This window comes from Lithobates pipiens, unplaced genomic scaffold (assembly GCF_037356315.1).
Source record: "Lithobates pipiens isolate NorthernLeopardFrog02 unplaced genomic scaffold, aLitPip1_a1.2 Scaffold_28, whole genome shotgun sequence".
In the NCBI taxonomy this organism is placed as follows: domain Eukaryota; kingdom Metazoa; phylum Chordata; class Amphibia; order Anura; family Ranidae; genus Lithobates; species Lithobates pipiens.
Window position 1 is genome coordinate 173,576,922 of NW_027507789.1, and position 21,653 is coordinate 173,598,574.

Consider the following 21,653-nt stretch of genomic DNA (forward strand, 5'->3'; position numbering starts at 1 on the left):
ACGAAATTCTAAAAAATTCAGAGAGGTCTCGTATTATAAAGTCAACTTCACTAAATCTCTAATCTTTGACTTGGGAACACCAAAAACCGATAGGGACAAACTACAAAAACACTAACTAGATCCACGAAAACACTAGCCAATACCAACTTTAAACCACTACTGGCAAACTGGAGACACAAACTAAGCAGTTAGCAAACAAAGAACTGTCTTAGATGGGTAGACTAGCAGCATATAAGATGACAATCCTCCCCCACATCCTATATATGTTTAGGGCATTAGCGATTCACATCCTAAATCATTTCCTCAAATCCATGTCCACTCCATGTCCTTACAGCTCTCCTTATGGAAGACATCTGGCGGCCCTGGGACAAATGGTAAATTCCTCCCACTATACAAACCTCCCTACAAGCATGGAGGTGCTTCTTAAACCAACAAAACAGAAATCATCCCACAATTGACTACCAGTTTCCCCTAAGCATCCTAGAGGTCAAAATTCCAATGTTGTCACTAAAACAGTTCCCTATATATGGGATACTTATCGTACAAGACCTAATCACCAATGACAAAACTCTATTGAGTGAACAATTAATGAGAGTGTATAACCTACCAAACCGACTACTTTTTACATGCATCCGTGTAGTACACTTCTTAAAAACGAACCCACCTCCAACAACTAGGGTACCACCCATAGCGTGGAAATTCCTCACACGAGGACAACCTAGATGCAGAGGCACAGAAACTGCTCTCCTAAAACTAACAAACGATCTACTAACGGCCAAAACCAATCGACATTATTCTGTACTCCTCCTCCTGGACCTCTCTGCTGCCTTTGATATTGTTGACCACCCCCTCCTCCTCAAAACTCCACACCTTTGGTCTCTATGACTGTACTCTACGATGGTTCTCCTCCTACTTATCCAAACGCACCTTTAGTGTTTCTTACAACTCTACTTCCGCCTCTCCTCTTCCTTTCTTTGTTGGGGTCCCCCAAGGTTCTGTTCTTGGACCACTCCTATTTTCAATCTATACCTCCTCCCTGGGTCAACTGATAGCCTCCCATGGCTTCCAATACCACCTCTATGCTGACGACACCCAAATCTATTTCTCTACCCCTCAGCTCACTCCCTCTGTCTCCTCATATATCACTAATTTACTATCAGATATATCAGTCTGGATGTCACATCACTTCCTCAAACTCAATCTATCCAAAACCGAACTTATAATTTTTCCTCCCTCGTATGCCCCTTCCCCTGATCTCACTGTCAAAATCGATGGCACAACCATAAGCCCATCCCCTCACGCCAAGGTTCTAGGTGTAGTCCTGGACTCTGAACTCTGCTTCAAGCAACACATCCAATCACTGTCCAAATCCTGCCGCCTCAACCTCCGCAACATCTACAAAATACGCCCCTTTCTAACCAATGACACAACAAAGCTCACTCGCTGGTCATCTCCCACCTCGACTACTGCAACTCCCTTCTCATTGGCTTACCTCTACATAGTCTATCACCTCTTCAATCTATCATGAATGCCGCTGCCAGACTCATCCACCTTACCAATCGCTCTGTGTCTGCTACTCCTCTCTGTCAATCCCTCCACTGGCTTCCGCTCAGCCAAAGAATTAAATTCAAAATACTAACAACTACATACAAAGCCATCCACAACTCTGCCCACAGCTACATCTCTAGCTTAGTCTCTAAATACCAACCTACTCGTTCTCTTCGTTCCTCTCAAGACCTCCTGCTCTCTAGCTCCCTCATCACCTCCTCCCATACTCGCCTCCAGGACTTTTCCAAAGCCTCTCCAATCCTATGGAATGCCCTACCCCAATCTGTCTGCCTATCTCCTACTTTATTAGCTTTTAGATGATCCCTGAAAACACTTCTCTTCTCTAAATTGAAAATTAGAATTAAAATTGAAATTGGAAACCCCATTGATAATCTCCAATATAACAGCATAAAAATGGGCGCAATTAGGTGATGTCATGAATATGGTTCTAATGCATGTAAATCACACCGGTTGCAATCCAGGAATCCACTAAGCACTGAAGCCCATTGTCACTTCTGATCTGAATATAGAGGAACTTTCTGATATTAATTTCTGCTGTTAGACTGTCTTATCAATTTATATTTGCCATTTTCCATTTAGAGATTTCATACCCTAGGAGGCGTTGTGATGGAAGTTAAAGTGTAAAGCACTGTATTTACATGTTTTGGCACTTATAGAAGCACATAGCACTTCTGTGATAGTATAAACTGTGATTTTGGCACCTATATAAGCACATAGCACTTTTTTGTGGCAATATAAACTGTGATTTGCATAATGCACATATGCACTTTTTAACACTGTGTAAAGTGTGGGATATTGAATTAATAAGTTTTTGCACTAACACATAGCACTTTTGTAATAGTAAAAACTGTGGTCTTTAGAATACATTTATGCACTTTTTAATACTGCTATACATTTTAATATTGCACATTTGCAATTCTTTCTATATTTATGTGTGCAAATTACAATCAAGCATTTTGGGTGATAGGTATTTATTTTAGTTATACCTTTTGACTTTTGAGTGATCCTTGTAGGGACCAGGTGTAATAATAATAGTAGGCGAGCGCCGTTGCTACCTCCCTAGCATTTTACGTCTTTCCAACCTGCCCAGGTTGATTACATAAGGTAGTGGCAGCCCCTCTCTTCCCCCCTCCTATTATTTTGTCTCGTTTATACGTTTTCATGTTTTGGTTTTCACCTTCTAGATGGTCTTATTTACTCTGATTCCAAAATTCCTAGCAATAATTTAGCTTCCACCTTACCACCCCCCTCCTTTTTTATTTTTCAAAGTACAAATGCGCATGCTCAGAAGCAAGGATGAGCCAGAAGCGGTCGGTCTTGTAAACTAGCGCTCGTAATGGAGAATTAACATTTGTGACGTGGCAAATTATGAGACCTCGAAATGCAGCGCACATTCTCTTCTTCTTTAATGGGATAATAATGTAGCTGCTTTGCTGGTGATACTGATGAAGTTATTGCAAACAAATTTTGAAAGGCTTTTTTTTTTTGTGATATCAAGAATAATATTATTATGCTTTTTTTTTTGGGCAAGTTGCCACAACACATCAAAGATACAACTTATTTTGGTGTCCCTTGTCAATTTTACATTGTATTTTTTAAAATGTAACTGCCTACTCCCACACTGTCATTTGAAGTAAAAAACAAGTATTATTCTCCACATTTTTTTTATTGTGCATTAAAAAAAGAAAACAAATACAATCAGACATGCTATCTGCCAATAGAACTTAACCAAAAAGTGCATTCTATGCATCCAAAAATAAAGAAAATATAACAAATCAAATCATTATTCAATCAAAAAATAAAATAAAAGCCTCATGCATGTGTCCTGCTTCTTAATATAGGGGGTCAGCAAGGCCAAGAGTTGGTGAAAGCAGGGGTCCGTCATCCAGAGATAATTCCAAAAATCATCCGGATTATTCTCCTGGAGCTCCCGCAGCAAAGGCATGTGCCATTATAGGTCACGATTAATAAAGCCACGATTAATAAAGAAACCAGTTTTTGGTCCAAGAAATCCTCCTCCTGTTCCTGGACTGCACTTTGGTCAAAGCAATAACTCCAAGGCCAATAAAAAAAAACAAGTTATCTCCTCCAATTCAGCAACAGCCGTTCAAAAACGAAGTTAAAAGTACAAAATGAAAAGTGCAAATCAACACTCACCAAACTTCTACTAACATGAAATTAGCAGAAGGAGCCCAAAGGGTTGCACTCTAAAGAGCTGAAAACCACGTAGTACTTCACTACATTTGTGTTTGTTAGCCAACAATTCCTTGCCGTTTGTATGCAAGACAAAATTGAGGCACATGCCTTCGGACAAAAGGTTTTGTCTGCCGAAAATCAGATCGTGGGTATGAGGCTTAACTGTGATTGCAGCTTTAGATCTTTATGGCTGCCCATCAGTCCCTATCAGTAAGATTTCCCTTCTCTACCTGTCCCCATACACACAACAGGAGGTAAGAGGATATCCTCACAATATTAGAGTGACACTTGTCACAATACAAGGTGTTTTCCTTGTAATATCTCCCCCCTATTCTTTTTCAGTTACAACCATAAGGCTTCATGAACACTGGACGATTTTGGACGTTTTTATAACTGCTGTTTTTGGCCTCAGATGTTTTTTTCAATAAACTCCCCAACATGTTTTCCTGTGTCCATGCACACATGGGCTGTTATCAACTGTTTTTGGCTGGGGTGTTTTTTAGCTGTAAAAAAAAAAAAAAACTAGTGGCTTCTGAGAGGAGTTTTCAGCTGTAAAAACGCTCTTACGCTGATAAATGTGCAAAAACGTGGCTAGCCGGCATTTTTTTAACGTTTTTTTTAATCTCTTACTAATAGCAGAGAGGTGGTTTCTGTCTAAAAAACACAAAAAATTGGTAATGCTAAAAACGTGTAAAAACGCTATTGCAAAAATGCTTAAAAACTCACTACAAAGCTACTGGAGTTTTTATAAAGTTTTTAGAACGTCCAGTGTGCATGAGGCCTGTTCACTGTCAGGGCTGTCTTAATGCATGGGCACCCTTGGGCACTGCCAAGGGGCCCTAGGTGCATGGGAGGGCCCCATGATAATCTTGCATTACATCATACTTGCCAACTGTCCTGGATTTGCTGAGACAGAAATGCTTTTTACTAAGCTGTCCGAGGATGGCCGGGATTTTATTAAAAGTAAATATATGTTTAATTCTAACAACTATTTATACTTTAATTCTTAAGAGCAGGTGCGTAAATTGGGGCAGACTGGTAGGGGCCCCATTGCATTACTTTGCCCAGGTGCCCATGATGGCCCTGTTCACTGTCTCTCCTGATGACAATGATTATCAGGACAAATACCGAGGGTAGATCTTCTCAATAGGGAACTGGACAGTAATAAAATCCTGGAACAATTAGAAAGGACATGCTGGATTCCAGTCGTCCGAAAATTGGTCAAAATGTAAGAAGGGACAGTCGCTTTGGTAAGACAACTCTTAAATTATATGGGGGTCCCCCAAACAGAACTTAGGAAACTCATACACCTTATTATAATTTTTTGTTATAGTCATATTTAAACATACACTAAGGGAAAAAAGTATTTGATCCCCTATTGATTTTGTACGTTTGCCCACTGACAAAGAAATGATCAGTCTATAATTTTAATGGTCGGTTTATTTTAACAGTGAGAGACAGAATAACAACAAAAATATCCAGAAAACCCCATTTCTAAAAATGTATAAATTGATTTGCATTTTAATGAGTGAAGTAAGTATTTGACCCCTTCGCAAAACACGACTTAGTACTTGGTAGCAAAACCCTTGTTGGCAATGTATTTATACGTTTTCTCCTGCTTTTAGTTTTCTATTTTTTTTTTTTTATGTACACTGATGACACCTAGTGATGTTTTATCAGTACTACTTCTTTAGTCAATTGTTCATTTGCCAGGTAAAATACACTATTTTCATTCTATATGGTTTTGTAGCCAAAATTTAGTTTCCATTTATTTAAATATTATTTATCATTTACAAACCTTTTCTTTACATTTATTATATATTGAAGTATTTATATAACTTTAAATTTATGTCACTGCAACGTTATGTAAAGCATTTTACTTCCTCCTTATTTTATTATTATGCATAGCATTTTTCGTCTGCATTTTATTTTTTGATTTTGTTTTTAAAGCTGAAGAAAAGCCATGAACAATTTTTGTACATTTTTTACATAAGTTACCGCTACTGAATTGTGTCCCATCTCTGGTTTCTGCAGGATTTGTTAATTTTTATTTGTCAATTTTTTATTCAGCTTGCAGCCATCTGTTGGCACCAAACACACGATCGGGATTCTCGTCGGAAAAAGCTCTGATGGTTTTCCCATTGGAATTCCAATGGCAATTCCACGGTGACATACAACACGTACGATGGGACTAGAAAAAGGAAGTTCAATACCCAGTAGCCAATAGCTTTCATCTTGTGGTTGAATCTGAGCATGCGTGAGTTTTTGCACGTTGGAATTGCATACACGCGATCTGAGTTTTTCCATCGGACAAATTGAGAACATGCTCTCAAATTTTTGCTGACGGGAATTCGGCCAGCTAAATTCCAATGGAGCATACACACGTTCGCATTTTCTGATGGAAAGCTCTCATCGGTCTTTTGCTGGCCGAAATTCCGATCGTGTGTACGCAGCATAACATCCGAGTTTTGTAGTTCCGGCTGTAGTAAAGCTTAATGGGAGATTTTTTTAAATTTAAGGGTATTTTTTTATTTTTTTTTGCACTCTGTTTTGTTCTACTGTTACTCACACATATATGTCTTTGGATATATGTGGAGCATGCAGGGAGGAGCAGTTGGCTTTGGTACCAGTGAAGAAAAATTATGTCTGCCACGGTCCAAATAATACTTGGGAATGCCATGCTGAAGCTCTGACTTCAATCCTTTTGTAGCACCCCTCTGATACCCCAAAGGCAGGATAGCACCTTCAGAGGCCAGGGGTGGGCTAGCATTTCACCTCAGGTGAGTCCACGGCTAAAATGGGAGGACCAAGAAAGGATATTGTGGGCCAGTCACTTTTTGTCTTTTTAAAGTTTTATTACAAAATGGTTAAGGATGTGAGGGTTAGGGAGCTGATTGTTAGATGTCCAAGATACCTTTGCATATCACTTACAGACTCCAGATCCAGATCAATATCTTTAAGCCAACCTGGCAACACTGTAAGTACATTCTCAAATTACAGTGCATCCTCCAAGTGAGTCACCAGGCCTTTCTGAGAGACCAGCCTTCTTCCTAGCTTTCTCCATTAAGGGGTCACCCTTAGGTCTCCTCCTTGGCACAGCTTCCTCCAGACAATGTGGGACAGCTTCAGGACCACTTCAGCATGCATTAGGCTCCAAAACAGGCTATAAAGCCTAACAGCAGAGCTCCATCCAGCAGCACCTTCCTAAACCTCGGCCAAGGGAAAGAGCACGAGCACATGACCTGCCCTGAAATGTACATCCTCCCCCAGTATGCACCAGTGGCCTAAACATTCTACTGGATTGGCTGAAGGAAATATAAATAGTTATATCTTTTTTGTTTGTAAAATCTCATACTATGACCAGTGATACCAGTGACATCAACTGACGACAGTGATAAATCACAAGTCAACTAAGCTTAGGGAAAAACCAGGTTTAAAACTATACAGCCAATCTGAGCTAACTACAGCCCAGCCCAAAATGTAATTGACATAGTAGCCCCTCTTTAGGACAAGGGGGCTATACTTTATTAAATACTGACTTGGTACAACTATGGAAGTCACAGAAAAGGCAGAAGTCTTTATCTGCATTTGGGTTTTGGGATTCTGGCTTAAAGCATAAAGATCAAAGTGTGAATATGACAGTATGACAGCCATGCATCTAGCATTTGAATTAGCATTAGAATGAGGAATCAGCAATGTTAGCTTCCATGATTCTTCCAGGAAAGTGTCCTTTTCTGTTGAATGTGTAGCACCCTCCTAGGTAGGTGCTAGAAAAAGAGTATAGTTTTTGGTCTTTTTGGTTACGAGGAAGATGGTTAGGTAAAACTTGTGCTTTCTGCAAACCAGGGAGCAGGATCTATTGATTAGGTCTGCTCATTGTACTCAGGTGCAGCTCAGCTTGTTCTGACTGTCCCTCATTGGTCCAATAGGGAGGCATATTGGACAGTGGGAGGGGACCTGGCAAGTGGGTGCACAGGCTTTGTTAAACCGCGGGAACTGGCAGAGGGAAAGTGAGATAGTGAAATTAGATCATGTATAAAAGACATGTGCTCAGGGTGTGGTGTTGAGCCAGGGAACAGAGTCTAGAAGGGAGAGGGCGGCTGCCCTCTCCTCTGCGGAGGCCATGCGGCCCTGGGTGGTCGACCCAGGGGCCTGGAGTCCAGAGAGAAGCAGAATCCAGAGGTCCTGCAAAGCTGACTAGAAAAGATACACCAGGAAGGATCTGCTTCTGCCTACTGTGAGTACAGATCTGTGTCTGTTGGGTCCTGTCGAGTGAGGGCCGCTCTCCCTTCGGCTAGAAGAGTCAGCGGATGGGTGTCAGTAAAGGGGATGCTGGAGAGTGTCCTGAAGATAAGATAGTTCATAAAGTCTGTTGCTAGTGTGAGCAAGAAGACTTTTCCATACATTGGTTGTATGGTCAAAGCAGTGTGACTGCTTCTGCTACTAATCCGATGATGCCAAGTGAGAGTTGTCCTTATCTTTTGTGAATAGTTCCTGTTAAATTTCCCACTCAACCCTTCTCCTATCCAAGTTCCAAATAAAATACAAAAACCCAAATACCTTGGACTGGTCTTTGAGTAATGAGCAACGGGAGTAAGGGGTGGAACAAGTAGGAGCCCTAAAAACAGTGGGAACCCCTAGCAACATAGTGGGAAATCCTTAGCAACCAAGTGAAAATTTCCCTAGCAACAGTGGGAAACGCTCTGAATCAAAGTGGGAACCCTCTGAACTAAAGTGGGAACCATTGGCAACCAGCTGCAAGTAACCAGGGAGAGACCTATGAAGTCATCACCCCACAAGCCCTATGGGGACAGTGCTACAAATGTATTTTTTTGAATAAATTAGTGGACTATAGTCACATTGTTTTTCACATGGAGGACTAAAGTCTGACCATGGTCAACAATTTACATAACGTTTAATTGTGTTTGTAATCATTTTTAAAAGTGCTCATGCAGATGAACAGAGGCAGCATGCTTTCAGGTGCATTCTGATTGCATTTGAGACTAGTTTGAGATGCTTCATTGGTGGGACCATTTAACCTACTTTTTTTTTTTTGGAAAAAATATATAAAAGGTAGCGCTAAGCATATACACGTGAATATATAGTATATGTTATGAACCAAAATCATGAACATATATCATTGCAAAAAAAAATACAGATATATTCTGTTCCCAACACTATCACTAATGGACTTTTAGCTTGCTATATGTTCAACAATATATGTTTTTTTGCAGTGATATACAGTATGTTCATGATTTTGGTTCATGATATATACTATATATTCATATACTATATGCTTAGCGCCACCTTTTATATATTTTTTCCAACTTTTTTGTGGCTTGTTCACCTTCAAGGGGCAGCTTCATTTGCATATTCCTCATTCATAAGGCGCCAATTCTAGGTATTCAATCACTTTATATTTTTTTATTTTATTTTTTTTTTTTTTACTTCTAAGCTGCATCAACCTGCTTCAGCTGCTTTTGCATTTCCATTGGCATGTATGCATTGCCGGGACAAGGGGTGGGCAGAAGAGACATGTGCCCTAGGCACAGAGGAGCTATGTGGAGAGGAGGCACATAGAGCATATGAGTGTTCAGCTCTCCATCTCCCTAAATGACAGGTGTGATGCTGCCGTACCACCTGTCATTCAGAACAGTGCACAGTGCAGGTTGCAATAGCTATTGGTACTCTGATACCCATTTTGGGGGTTATTATGGCATCCACTGGCACCAATGCTGGGAGTTATTACTGTGTCCACTGACATCAATGCTGGGGGTTCTTACTGCGTCCACTGACATCAATGCTGGTGGTGGTAATCTCATCACAAATTGCATATACTTTGTTTTTGAAGCGATTGGTAATTTCCATGAGTGAGTTAGTAGTGGGTAGAGGTGGTGATGGGTAAAGTAGAGAGGTAAAGGTAGAAAAGAGATTTAGAAGACCGGATGAGGAGGTGGTAAAGTATTACTAAACCCAGGACCCTGCATTCACTATATCTGGTCTCCCACAGTACACAGAACATGGAAATGCAATTGTTTTAGTAAATATAAACTGCTAAATAACTTTTCCTCATCAGCAGTATATAGCAGTCTTGTGACTTCGGTCAGTGTCGGGCCGACCACTGGTTAAAGCTTGTAGGAGGAGTTTTCATTCTCTGACTGTCCTATGAGGCTGCATGACCCCTGACCCTCTGTCTGGACAGTGCTGATTGACCCTGTGATGATCACACACCCTCCCAAAAAAACAACAACTCTCTAGCAATACACACCAAACTGAACATATGCGGAGTGCCCCCAAGGCTCTGTACTTTCATGAAATGGATTGGGGACAGTGGAAGAAAGGGAGGATCAGAGAAGACAGGCTCAAAAAGCCTTTATACACAATGCAGAGGATTAGCCCCTTAGGTTCCACAGTGAGTAGGACAAGCATGCTTTACTGCCTGTACAGACTGATTTTACTGTTGTGGGTTCAGTAACACTTTAAAAAGCATAATGAAATAGGTCTGTTGGCAATATGGAGAAGGGAACCTTATTTTTGGAGGGCAGAAGTCTTGCAGGGATTTATTTTTAGGCCACAGTTGCTCAAGAGCAAAACTACATCTTTTGAGATTTCTGGTGTCCTCACGTATTTAAGGGCCTGTGATGGACTTTTGTTCACTTCTATAGCCATCAACACAAGCCCAAAAGCTGTTGTCACTGTTCCTGCATAATATAAATATAATATACTGTATAAACCATTTTGTGTTATATTTCCACAGGAAACTCCACTGTCCCAGAAATTTCATCCATATGAACCTATTTGTGTCCTTTATCATACGTGGTGCTGCAGTGTTTGTCAAGGATGCCATTCTCTTCGCTGATGAAGATGTTGATCATTGTACTATGTCTACGGTAAAATCTTTTTAGTGTGCATATCCCTAAATAAGCATAAGTGCATACCTCCCAACTGTCCCTGATTTCGAGGGACTGTCCCTGATTTGGAGTAATGTCCCTCTGTCCCTCATTTCTCCTCATCTGTCCCTCATTTTCGTCTGATCTATATAGTTGTATATAAAACTCACTTTTTATCTTTCAAAGTATTTCCCAGTGCTAAACCTTTCATCCAATTTCTAAATTGCTGCATTTCTACATTTTAAAAGCCAATATAAAGAAATAGTAATGGTAAAAAAAGAATTTGTGGATTTAACTGCTTCCCGAACAGCGTACGACAATGTACGGCGGTAGAATGGCACAGATAGGCAAATGGGCATACAGGTACATCTCTTTGAATTTGCCGCCATGCCATCACATGCACGCCGCCGGCATGCCGGTCGGGACTTCCGTGAGTCCGACCGCGGGTCCCGCAGACTCGATCGCCGCAGGAATACCTGTGATCGTCTCATGGGGAGGAAGAACAGGGAGATGCAGATGTAAACAGCATCTCCCTGTTCTGCCTAGCAACAAGTGACACTGATCTCTGCTCCCTGTGATTGGAGCAGAGATCAGTGATCTGTAAAACACAACCAAACCCCCCCAGTTAGAAACTTGCCCGTAGGACACACTTAACCCCTACACTGCCACCTCCTGGTTAACCCCTTCATTGCCAGTGTCATTTACACAGGAATCAGTACACTTGCATAGTACTGATTACTGTATAAATGACAATGGTCCCAAAAATGTGTCAAAAATGTCCGATGTGTCCGCCATAATGTCGCAGTCACAATACAAATTGCTGATCACTGCCATTACTAGTAAAAAAAAAGTTATAAATAAAAATGCCATAAAACTATCCCCTATTTTGTAAACGCTATAACTTTTGCACAAACCAATCAATAATCGCTTATTGCGATTTTTTTTACCAAAAATATGTAGAAGAATACGTATCGGCCTAAACTGAGGAAAAAAAATATATTTTTTATATATTTTTTGGGGATATTTATCATAGCAAAAGGTAAAAAATAAAGCATTTATTTCAAAATTCTCGTATTTTTTGGTTATAGCACAAAAAATAAAAACCACAGGCTTGATAAAAAAAAACACCAAAATAAGGCTTTATTTGTGGGAAAAAAAGGACATCAATTTTGTTTGGGAGCCTCGTCGCTAGACATGTGCAAAAGGAAAAAAATTTTTAGTTTCATTTAGTTTTAATTCGTTAATTAATTAATTTTGTTTAGTTATATTCGTTAAATTCCTTAAATTCGTTTTCGTATTTCGTTTAGTTTTCTACCGAATTCGAAAAATCTCTCACATTCAAAAATATTTCAACCAAATTCGAAAATATTTCTACCGAATTCGAAATGATTTCAACATGATTCGAAATTATTTCAACCGCATTCGAAAATATTTCAACCGGATTCGAAAATATTTTGCGACCCGACTTTAGGGCCATGTATCTCGGGGTCACTTGGTGGTAGCAACCCCAAATTGAATATGTTGTAGTGCTAGTTCTATTGTGTTTGCATACCAAATTTGGTGTTTCTAGCTATAAGTGACCCCGAGATATGTGGCCCCAAATTCGGGTCGCAAAATGTAATTCTCTGCTGCACAAAAGTGCTTGACATTTTGTGACCCGACTTTGGGGCCACGTATCTCGGGGTTACTTGGTGCTAGCAACCCCAAATTTAAATATGTTGTAGTGCTAGTTCTATTGTGTTTGCATACCAAATTTGGTGTTTCTAGCTATAAGTGACCCCGAGATATGTGGCCCCAAATTTGGGTCGCAAAATGTCATTCTCTGCTGCAGAAAAGTACTTTCATATTGCCCATATCTGTGGTCGCTTGGTGGCAGGTGACGTGGCAAGTGGACAATCCACAACTTGGTCACATGGCACTCGTGGCCGGTCACATGGCACTCATGTTAAGTCACGTGGCACTTGTGGCCGGTCACGTGGCACTCGTGCCAGGTCACGTGGCACTTCTGGCAGGTGTCATGGCAAGTGGACAATACACAACTTGTGGCAGGTGACGTGGCAAGTGGACAAATACAATACAAAACTTTTGGCATGTGGACAATGACATGCAGCATATGCACTTGCCTTGCGATCGACATCTGTGACTTCTTCAATCAGGCATGCTGACAACTTCATTGATACCATAAATATAAATGAAATAAGATGTGTGTGTTTTTTTTGCACTAGTATACTGCAAGTATGAAAAGTTGATGTGACAGATATATATATATAAGTAAGTATAAGTAACTAACCATCTTCCAAAATTTCTAATTCAAATCGAAAAGATTAGAACAGAATAGAAAAAAAAATAATTTAATAGAATAAAATAGAAAGAATATACAACCATCTTCTGAAATTCAAATTTGAATAGAATAAATTTGAATTTCGAATAGTATGAATTAAAAATTTTAAATGAATTAATTTTAAATTTGGATAGAAAAGATTATAATAAAATAGAAAATAGACTAGAAAAACGATAGAACAGAACAGAATAGAATATAATATATTTTATTCTGTTCTGTTCTATTGTTTTTCTAGTCTATTCTTTTATATTCTATTAAAATCTTTTGTATTAAAATCGAAATCATTATATACTAAATTCGAATTTCGGAAGATGGTTTTATATATATATATATATATATATATATATATATATATATATATATATATATATATATAATTTCCGGCATTTGAATTTCGTATAGAATGAATTCGAATTTGAATAGAAAAGATTAGAATAGAAATAGAGAATAGACTAGAACAATAGAACAGAATAGAATCTAGATACTATCTATTTAATTTTTAATTTTTTTGCAGATTACCTTTTGTTTTAATAAGATCTCCAGCAGACTATTAGCATCTATTTAATTTTTTTGCAGATCTCCTGCAGACTATTAGTATCTATTTTGTTTTTTTCCTGCAGACTATTAGCATCTATTTCATTTTTTTGCAGATCTCCTGCAGACTATTAGCATCTATTTTTTTAGCAGATCTCATGTAGACTATTAACAGCCATTTCACTTTTTTTTGCAGATCTCCTGCAGACTGTTAGAATCAATTTCATTTTTCTTTTTTTTGCAGATTACTATTTATTTCCATCAGATCTCCTGCAGTATATTAACATCTATTTCATTTTTTGCAGATCTCCTGCAGACTATTAGCATCTATTTCATTTTTATTTTTATTTTTTTGCATTAGAACAGCCATTTCCTTTAGATATAGATGCTAATAGTCTGCAGGAGATCTGCAAACAATGAAATATATGTTATTATACTGCAGGAAATCTGATGGAAATAAATGGTAATCTCCAAAAAAAATGAAATTGATTCTAACAGTCTGCAGGAGATCTGCAAAACAAAAAGAAGTGAAATGGCTGTTAATAGTCTACAGGAGATCTGCTAAAAAAATATATGCTAATGGTCTGCAGGAGAACTGGTTAGAAAACAAAATAGATACTAATAGTCTGCAGGAGATCTGCAAAAAATGTAAATAGATGCTAATAGTCTGCAGGAGATCTTATGGAAACAAATAGTAATCTGCAAAAGAAATTAAAAATTAAATAGATAGTATCTATATTCTATTCTGTTCTATTGTTTTTCTAGTCTATTCTCTATTTCCATTCTAATCTTTTCTATTCGAATTCATTCTATACGAAATTCAAATGTCGGAAAGAAATATATATATAAAGAAATATATAAATATTGTAAAACCACCATCTTCCGAAAATTCGAATTTAGTATATAATGATTTCGATTTTAATAGAAAAGATTTTAATAGAATATAAAAGAATAGACTAGAAAAACCATAGAACAGAACAGAATAAAATATAATATATTATATTCTGTTTTGTTCTATGGTTTTTCTAGTCTATTTTCTATTTTATCATAATCTTTTCTATCCAAATTTAAAATTATTTAATTCAAAATTTTGAATTCATACTATTCGAAATTCAAATTTATTCTATTTGAAATTTGAATTTCAGAAGATGGTTGTATATTCTTTCTATTTTATTCTATTAAATTATATTTTTTTCGAATCTTTTCTATTTGAATTAGAAATTTTGGAAGATGGTTAGTTACCTACTTATATACATCTGTCACATCAACTTCTCATACTTGCAGTGTACCAGTGCAAAAAAACACACACATCTTATTTCATTTATATTACTTTTCTGCAGAAGAGAATGACATTTTGCGACCCGACTTTGGGGCAATGTATCTCGGGCCACGTATAGGTAGGAACCCCAAACACAGTAGAACTAGCACTACAACATATCCAAATTTGAGGTTTCTATCTCCAAGTGACCTCGAGTTATGGGGCCCCAAAGTTGGGTCGCAAAATGTCAAGCACTTTTCTGAAGCAGAGAATGACATTTTGCGACCCGACTTTGGGGCCCCGTAACTCGGGGTCACTTGGTGCTAGAAACCCCAAATTTGGATATGTTGTAGTGCTAGTTCTACTCTGTTTGCATACCAAATTTGGGGTTCCTTGCGATACGTGGCCCAAGATACATGGCCCCAAAGTCGGGTCGCAAAATGTAATTTTTCGAATTTGATTCAAATTTCGTTTGAATTCGTTAGCATTGCAATTCGGTCATTCGGATGCATCCGAATGTCCGAATAATGAAAATTCGTCCGAATTTCGATTCGGAACGAAATGGAATGCACATGTCTACTCGTCGCAGGACCGCACAATTGTCAGTTAAAGCAACGCAGTGCCAAATTCCAAAAAAGTGCTCTGGTCTTAAGCCAGCAAAATGGTCTGGTCTGAAAGTGGTTCATTAACCTTTTATTTGGAGGTTATTTCTCCTTTAAGGGGGTGTGGTAGGAGGTGTGTCCTATGCCTACATACATTTGCTAGTAGGTGTCCCTCATTCCCATCTTAGAATGTTGGAAGGAATGTAAGTGGGCTAGCTAGTGGCGCTGGCTAACCAGTATACTTACTGGAAATCTGACTGTCAGTTTCAGTTCCCCCAGTGCCTATTGATTGACCATTGTTAATCTGTATTCTGTTAGTATTACCATACATTAAGTGAACATATACTTTGTACATGCCATTACCTTTACTTCAGGAATGAAGAGAGTAAGGTCTTTATAAATTGTAAAATCATGACTGTGAGTATCCACAAGGCTGATGGCCCTCTCCACACTGCCATGTGACAACATAAATGCCTGATCGGTTAGTCAGTAATAAGGATGAATGGAGTAATTTCCCTAAAATTGATATTCTGAAACAGAAGCTTTTCATTTCTCTGAGCGAAAATGTGCTTCAAGGAGAAGTACAACTAAAGCTCAGTTGGCTGTACTTCCCCTGTGGACCACAGGAGTGAAGCCCGCTGTCGGCTGATGTCAGAGTGCCCTTCCAGGCTCAGGAAAGATTGTGACCATATGGCCGGAATCCACCCACATGCCTGGACTGGCACCTGGCTCAGCCACTCAGCGAGCCCCCGAGAGTCTGAGCTGGCCGCTCCCGCCCCCTCCACAGCACAGCACTCCAGTGAGCGAGGGGGGGGGGGGGGGGGTGGTAACAGCAGAGCAGAGAGCAGTGACTGACAGTCACCAGCTTTCTGTTCAGGGAGCTCTGTGAACCGAGAGATCAGTGGTGTTTGATCACTCAGTTCTCAGTGCTAGAGCCAGTGGCGGACAGATGCAGCATCGGACCAATGCTGCATCCAACTAGGTAAGTAATGTGTCAACAAAAAACTAAAAAAATCCCAAATGGAGCGGTGCCCCCATGGGGTCGCTGCGTGTTCTAGTTCCACACGTCACCCTGCTCGGCCAGACATTCATTTCAGACACACTTTGCCAGTCAATGAACAGTCTTTAGCTTGTTTTTTGTTGTTTTTATTTAGGGGGAATAAACTTGGATGGGGAAAAGGGACATGGGATGCCCAGATGATGAATCTTGCTTGATTGAACAAAGGTGGTTGAATCTAAATTGACAGCCTCCCATACTTCACATTTCTCCAGCACACTACTTAAGATCACGTTGCTTTCTCCAATGTACAATCCTAGATTCCTGTCACCGTTGGCACATGGTTAGGCCTCACTCTGAATAAGTCCCAACATCTTACTAATAGCCATTTGCAGGCATGGGGTTTGCAGTCCCCTCTGTTGTAGCAACCATTATTGAAGGAAAAGGATAATGTGCTAACAAACTCGGTGGACTACTGATCCAAGAAAGTCCAATGCAAATCCTGCCAACCCTCCTGGCTGCAGCAACTTGACTTCAATGACACCACAGTCTCTCCCTCTGTGTTCACATCCAATCCTGGCACGTCTCCCACAAAGCTTCTCACTGTGCTTCTCACTCACTGACCTTGGCATGGATCCCTCTTGAATGACTTTCCTGGCAGTGGTCCCCACTGTCCTTCTCCTGCTCCTGTTGCAGGACACCTTTCAATGACCGTGTAGAGAGAGGCTCCCTCCCAGCTCCCGAGCTGAGTTCCCTTCAAGGGCTACGACAGTCTAAGCCTTTGTACACACGGTCGGAGATTCTGACAACCAAATCCGTCGGATTTTGTCCGAAACTGTTGTATACACACGGTCAGACGAAGTTGTCGGAAAATCCGACGTGATGACGTTATTTCGTTACGATGGGACTATGTTCAGGCTAGTAACCGATAGCTTTGATGTAGGAATTTGATCTGAGCATGCGTGGCACTTTGTCCGATCGGAATTCTCTACACATGATCGGAGTATGTCCGATGGGAGCATTTTGTCGGAAAATTGTTTTTCCTTCAGATTTACCAAAACCATGTAGTAGAAGGGCCTGCCTGATTGCATACACATTGAAACTCCTAAGGTTTGTCCTCATATTATATGGTTTTGGTAAATCTGAATGAAAAACTCAGCAGAAAATCTGATAGTGTGTATGGGGCTTAACACTTCATCATTCAGTTCTTTCACCTGACAACTTCCCCCCACATCAGGCTGACCATGGGTGCATGTATAGGAGACCTGCCCCCTGCCAATCCTAGTTGGGAACTGGCCAGGGCTCCCAGATACACTACACGCCACTCCAACCATCTGCCCTGCCTCTTTTTCAGAACCCTCTGGAAACAGAAGGCACCCGAGAGATGAAGTACATTTCAGTCACCTTCTGCTACACTAAACCACTCCCCAACCCCCAGATCAAAAACAAACAGGCCTAGTTCACAGTTAGGCCTGCCTAAATTTACCTATGCTGGCTGAAACAAAAAAACACACTAAACACTACTTAGCAACCTACCTACCTAAGGTAGAGGGTGCTACACATACATCTCTTTTAAATAAGAAAAAGTTGATTATTTACTCCCCCCACCCCCTTTGGGTATGTTTTTTATTTTGAAATGGGGGGGATGTATTCTTAATAATGGGATGTATTCTTAGGTAACTTCTTTGTTGAATGTAGCTTTTTTTGCTTTTGTGTTTTTTTTTTGTATGTGTGCTAATTATTTGTGTACTGTCTAAATTTTTATTTGACTTTCTCCACAGTTTTTTTATTTATTTAAGAAAATAAGGAGTTATTTTTTTGCCAGGATAGTTGAAATGAGCATCTGTAATCCTCAGGAGCCATTTAGAACCCATCACACTTTTAAAAATTGCCATAACCCTCTTTATTTCCTCTTTCCCACTGACTTGAATACATTTCACCAAAATGGAAAAGTGTTGCTGTAATGTTTTAACCAAAAAAAACTCTCAACCTTATTCATCTGTGGTCACCCAGCGAGTCATGCGGTCTTTAGATTATTATTCTTCGCTTCCTGGAGCAGCAGGAGAGATAATTGGAGTTGAGGGCTTCTGGTGGGGTCATTGTAAAAAATGAACCTCTTGCTTTTCTATGCATGACCAAACCACAGGTTAGATATAAACTATGTTCTTTATGCACTGACATGTTTACTGTTTATTGACATGAGTTAAGCCGTGTCCTGTTTGTATTTCAGGTGGGCTGTAAGGTGGCCATGGCGTTTTTCCAATACTCCGTCTTAGCTAATTTCTCCTGGCTTCTGGTGGAGGGGATGTTTTTGCACACTCTACTCACGCTCACCTTCACCTCCCAAAGAAGATATTTTTGGTGGTACATTGTTATTGGCTGGGGTGAGTAAGAACAGAAAATACTGAATAGCGAGTGGAATGAACTCTAGTGGTGTGCCTTCATTTGGCTTAAGAGGACAAACAGATCTAGGTAGTTGTGCCAAAAAAAGTCTCAAAAGTCCTAAGTCTAATGTTTTTTTTTCCACAAATGAGAACAGGAAACAACTCAACGCATTTCAGGGGCCAAAAAAGCAGTCATCAGGGCTTGAACACTATATCAAAATGCCTATTGAACTCAACACAAAAATCTTTTGGGTATGTGTATCAGTATTAATACATTTATGGTAGGAGACAAGTGAATAAGTAATCATGTCAGTATCAACAACAGAACCATTATCGTTTTTGCTGCTAATACTGGCAGATCTATTAACCTAGGTGCTGGATCTTTGAAAAGAGACCGCTGCTTCTACACAGACAGCAATGGTCCTTCTATGCAGAATTCTGGCAGGGAACAAGCTTTTCTACACAGGCTGTAGCTGCTTTCTAAAGAAAACAAACTATAATGCCCCATACACGCGGTCGGAAATTCCGACAGGAAAAAGTCTGATCGGATTATGTTGTCGGAAAAAATCCGATCATGTGTGGGCCGTATCGGATTTTTTCTTGTCGGAATTTCCGATGGAAAAAATTTGAGAACCGGATCTAAAATTTTACGACAACAAAATCTGATCGGACTTTTTCCGATCGTTTGTAGAGAATTCCTACGCACAAAGGGCCACACATGCTCAGAAAGAAAATTTGGAGATGAAAGCTATTGGCTACTGGCTTCTACGCTGTTCCGTCATACGTTTTGTACGTCACCTCATTCCAAACGATCGGATTTTCCAACAACTTTGTGCGACCGTGTGTATGCAAGACAAGTTTTGGCAAAAATCCGGCGGAAAAAATCTGACGGATTTTGTGAATGGAATGTCCGACCGTGTGTATGGGGCATAAGACTTTGAACACCATCTGGGGATATGAAACATTTCCAATGTTGCAGCTGCTGCCGATTCCCCCGTGACAGCTCTGCCCACATGCCTATGCCATTCATTCACACAGCTCTGTGTGTGAATGAACTTACACTATGCATGTTTGGTCTGGTGCAAAGGACATCTTCAGAGGATAAAGAAAATACAACAAAATAAAAAAGATAGCAATAAAGATAACCAGTAAAATAAAAATGATAACAATAAAGATAAAAATAAAGATAACCAGTAATGGACCTTGGTGACCATGGAGTCAGTAGTACCCCGAGTGGTGCCCCGCATTTGGTTGATTTCTGCACTGTTCATATCTTATCATTTGGAGATCATTAGCATTTGCTAAAGGAACTGGCACACTTGTCTGGGAGGTGGTTTGGAATTCTAAAGCCTCATACACACGATAGGATTTTTTACAAACTTTCCCTTGGATTTTTGTACAAAGGGAGTCGGCCCTGAACTTGTATTGCATAAACACAGCAGGACTTTTTCAGCCAAATTTCACCAAATCATGTGGTTTTTCTGCTCTTTATCGCCACCTTTGGTCAACTTCTGTATTGCATGCCTGTTTGTACTTTGTACAAAAGTCCTATGGTTTTCTGTACACACGATCAGACTTTGCTCCATCGGACTTTTGTTGCCAGAAAGTTTGTCCGTTCGCACAGCCAACAAAAGTCCGATGAAAACCAAAAAAGTTTGTCCGATGGAGCGTACACACAGTCGGATGTTGCTCCAAAACAGCAATTTGCATGTTTGTTGTCAAAAAGTCTGATCGTATGTATGGGCCTTTACATGTGGATTCTCATCATTTTCAAGTTTTCACATTTGGATCTTTATATGCTTTTCTTTGACGTTTATCCCTTTTGTTATGCGCACATCTATTATGTGATTGTTATTTCCCCATTTATATGATACACATTGTTTATTAAGGTTTAATATGAAATCATTTTCCTTTTCCACACATATAACTTTGTATTGATCACTACAGAGATACTGGTTTTGCACACCTTTTTTAGATTAATTATTGCCATCTAGGCTTGTGCAATTCGTTTCGTAACTAATCGAAATTCGGGCGAAATTCGGGCCGAACTTTGCATCTTTTGGATATTCGGATGCATCCAAATGTCCGAATAAAAAAATAACGAATTACAATGAATACGAAAGAAATTATAGCGGTTATAACAAAAGAATTTGACATGATTCGGTAATTCTTTAAAGATCTAATGAAACAAAAGGTCAGCTTAAAGTAAATCTTAGTCCAATCAGCTGATTCATTTTGTGCCGGAGGTTGGATTACTGGCAAAGTGCATTCCTGAGAACTGAGTTAGAAGGGTGTTGTATTGTATTTGAGCCGAGGAGAAGAGACGTTGTCATTGTGTGTGTTAAAAGATTCAATAAACAAACGACTTTCCAAACTACGAATCATTATCACGAATGTCTATAGGTACATAAATAGCGAATTTCAACGAATACGAACGAAATTATAGCGCACATAACGAATGAATTCGACAGGATTCGAGATTCAGTATAACAAATATCAACACTCTGCGAATAATAAGAATTATCCTAAAATGTATTAACGTAGCATAACGAATATAACAGAACTAAATTATGTATTTTCCGACTGACAACCGAAACGAAACAAAATTTTCCGTTGTGCACAAGTCTATTGCCATCTTTGGGTGATGGCATCAGCAAGCTAATAACATTAGCATGCATTTCCTTCCCCTTTCTTTACATTTAGCTGTGGTTGGGGGAATTTCCCAGCCAGCAGATGAGTGGTGGCTGGCATGAGTCCTCATTCGCTAGGAAGCCGGCAGCCGCTGGTGTCCTAGCCACCACGAGCCCTCTGCTGGGAGCAGGCACATTCATGGCAGCTTCCCAGCACATACATGGCCAACTCAGATTTGGTCTTAATTGCTA

At 39.6% G+C, this 21,653-nt stretch overlaps 1 protein-coding gene across 1 annotated transcript in view; it reads left to right on the forward strand.

Annotated features, from left to right (window-relative positions):
- LOC143935830 (vasoactive intestinal polypeptide receptor-like) overlaps positions 1 to 21,653 on the forward strand; it is a 228,802-nt gene that overhangs the window by 86,489 nt on the left and 120,660 nt on the right. Inside the window, exons 6-7 of the mRNA XM_077459946.1 lie at positions 10,523 to 10,655; positions 18,618 to 18,771. Of these exons, the coding sequence (XP_077316072.1) occupies positions 10,523 to 10,655; positions 18,618 to 18,771 (287 nt within the window). The remainder of the gene's footprint in view (positions 1 to 10,522; positions 10,656 to 18,617; positions 18,772 to 21,653) is intronic.